The sequence below is a fragment of the Puccinia triticina genome, chromosome 6A, assembly GCF_026914185.1.
Source record: "Puccinia triticina chromosome 6A, complete sequence".
Classification (NCBI taxonomy): Eukaryota; Fungi; Basidiomycota; class Pucciniomycetes; order Pucciniales; family Pucciniaceae; genus Puccinia; species Puccinia triticina.
Window position 1 is genome coordinate 7414715 of NC_070563.1, and position 2852 is coordinate 7417566.

Sequence of the window (2852 nt, forward strand, 5' to 3'; positions counted from 1 at the left end):
TGTGTCCGGAGAGACCAGGCCAGCGGGGAAGGTGCGCGGACTGTCGGGGAGGTCCGGGTGGCTTGACTGGCCGCCACCGCCGCCTCCGTCGAAGCCGGGGGATTAACGCTTGTGGGGGACAAGTATGTAGAGTGAGCTAGGCGAGTAGACGGGCTCCTAATTTGGGTTTAAATGGCGCAGCGTCGCAAGGGTGCAAATGTTGGAGGCGCCACCAACCCGCAAGCAGTTTCTTGTTTTGATTGCTCCAAAAGGGTGCGGACTGTTGCGGACGATGTATCAGGGCTGCTGTTTCAGGTCGTCCGCGAAAATGAGGGGTTTGACTTGATGGGGTGAACATAAAAAGGTGTCCTGGCCGTGTCCTATCCTCCACGGATCCAGTTCCCCTCTCGCACTTGCGGAGGTAGAACACAATCCGTCGGTCGATAACCCTCTCCACCCTTGCCTTTGTAGGGGCCCGAGGGGGTTAATCTTATTTCTCTCTCCCCTGTCGCACTTGCGCAGGCTGATAGAAACCCCTCCGCCTTTGCACTTGCAATTGCCCCAGGAAAAATGTATTATTCTGCCCCCCTGCTGCACTTGCACAGGCTGGTCAAAAAAAAAAAAAGAACACACAAAAAAAACCTCCCCTGTTGCGCTTGTGCAGGCTGAGCAATTCATTTGAAACCAACCATTTGCCCGCCTCTCTCCCCTTGCATTTGCAACAGGCAGAGGAGGGAGAATCCGGTCCCTTTTCATTCATGTTTCATGAATTGGGGGATCAGTCCGAGGCATTAATGTTTGGGGACTTTAAATATAATTTTCACAGCAGCAAAGTCAAACATACTTCTGCCTGAAAAGATGGGAAATGTGGGAAACATTGCCAAGTTGGCCACTGCCATACTGGCAGCCCCCTTTTGGGGCCTTTTTGGAAAGGGGGAGGGTGAACCCATGAACCAAATTTCCACAAAAGTGTGGATTTAATATACTTAGATATTGACATATGCAATTCTGAATACCATAAATGGTCCAGCTCTCAAACTGCAAATCTTGAAACTCAAGAATACAATTTTCTCCTTGGATGACTGTAGCCATACCAGGTTTAGCACAGGGCAGGGAGGCATAATTTTTTTGCTGGTGATATTGTGTTTATCTTTTTCAAATATGATCGGTCCCAGAAAGCTTGCTTTCTGGGAGCCGCGGTATTTCCTATTTCAACTTATATCTCCTTCTTATTTCTGCTGCAATGGGTCTTCTCGGACGATTCCGTCGGGCGAGCCCAGAGGCTCAGCGGGCGCATTCGAAGGCTCGGCGGGCGAATTCAGAGGTTCCTCGGGTGAGTTCGGGGGCTCATCGGGCGAGTTTGCAGACTCGTCGTCCGGAGTCGAGTCCTCACTGTCCGTTAGCTCAGGCCCTAATCAAATGAAACCACACAAGCCATCCATCAGTCCTGCTTCACGCACACATCACTGTTTTGTGGCAAGTCAAACAAAAGCGAGAGGGTAGGAGGGGAAAATATGCTGACCGTATTCGTCGGGATGTTCTCGGAAACAATCTTGCATGTCTTTGAATCTTTCGATACACTCGACCCCTTTCGGTTCTTGCTCGCTATGCACAAAGCAACTGAACGCAGCCTTGAACTGTTCTCCACATGTCCCGTGTGCCATACCTCCTAAACATGGACAGTCCCAATTGATCTCTCCCGTTTCTGGATCTACATGTGCATGTGTATATTTATCCTGCTGCGTCAGATTCAAGAGGGTTCTGTTTGTTTGTAAGACGGGGATAGGTGAGCCGCTGGCTTACTGAAAGCACCCTCCTGTTCAGAGTTTTCGGATGGGGTCTGGGATGGATTTTCAGATGGATTTTTGGATGAACTTTCATCAGAGGAATTTTTGGATTCTTGACGTGGTTTCTCGTCCTGAAAACATTTCGCCCGAGTGCCGATGCCTATACCAAGGAGTGTAGTGAATGTTAGGAGGCCGAGGACGAGGACCCGATCAGAGCGGGTATTCTTGCTTTGTTCCTGATGGTTGCCGGTGGAGGATAATGATGATGATGATGATGATGATGATGACGACGAGACTGGTCGATGGTGAGACAGTCGAAGTAGTTTAGCCTGGTGTGATGGTGAAGAGATTGGCCCAGGAAACAGACGAGGTGTGGCTCTGATGTTGGAGATGATCGATCGAGTAGTCATCGTGGTGAGGGGTTGTGCAGTGGGACTTGCTGTCCTGCGATGGAGCGAATACCCTCGAGACTTCGGGCCCCCGGGGGGTAGGCTGAACTCGCGAAGCGAGCATCTCCAACGGCCCGGGGGGCAGTTGGCCTGTGTTCCCCGGCCCGCAGACACATTTCACAGCAGTTGCGGCTCAGCTCCAATTATGGACTCGCAATCCGACTGAAAGCTCACTCCTCCAGCGCCACCCACCAGCACCCACCACCCTCTGCAAGCCTGATTCCGGTCATCAGGATGCACACATATCGATGACTGGAACGTTCTGGTCGTCGGGACGCATGTATCTCGGTGACCGGAGCAGACCCGGTCATCAAGTGGAGGAAACACTGCTCTTGATGACCAGAACGGACCCGGTCATCGAGGGGAGTGTTTACGCCTCTCGATGAACGGAACGGAACCAGTCATCGAGGGGAGTAAACACTCCCCTCGATGACCGGGTCCGTTCTGGTCATCACTCCCCTCGATGACTGGGTCCGTTCCGGTCATGTTTACTGCTCTCGATGACCGGAGAGTACCGGTCATCGAGGGGAGTGTTTACTCCTCTCGATCATCAGAGAGAACCGGTCATCAAGGGGAGTGTTTACTCCTCTCAATGACCGGAAAAGACCCCGTTATCAAGACGAGGCTCGTTGATTCA

General features: G+C 51.9%; 1 protein-coding gene across 1 annotated transcript; it reads right to left on the minus strand.

The window, feature by feature from the left end:
- Nucleotides 1-1208: 1208 nt before the first annotated feature.
- PtA15_6A847 (uncharacterized protein) lies at nt 1209-2176 on the minus strand (the record flags this gene model as incomplete). The annotated part of the gene is made up of 3 exons (XM_053170594.1): nt 1209-1390; nt 1502-1690; nt 1783-2176. The coding sequence occupies 3 exons, from the start codon at nt 2174-2176 to the stop codon at nt 1209-1211; spliced, it is 765 nt and encodes a 254-aa protein (XP_053021770.1).
- Nucleotides 2177-2852: the final 676 nt, after the last annotated feature.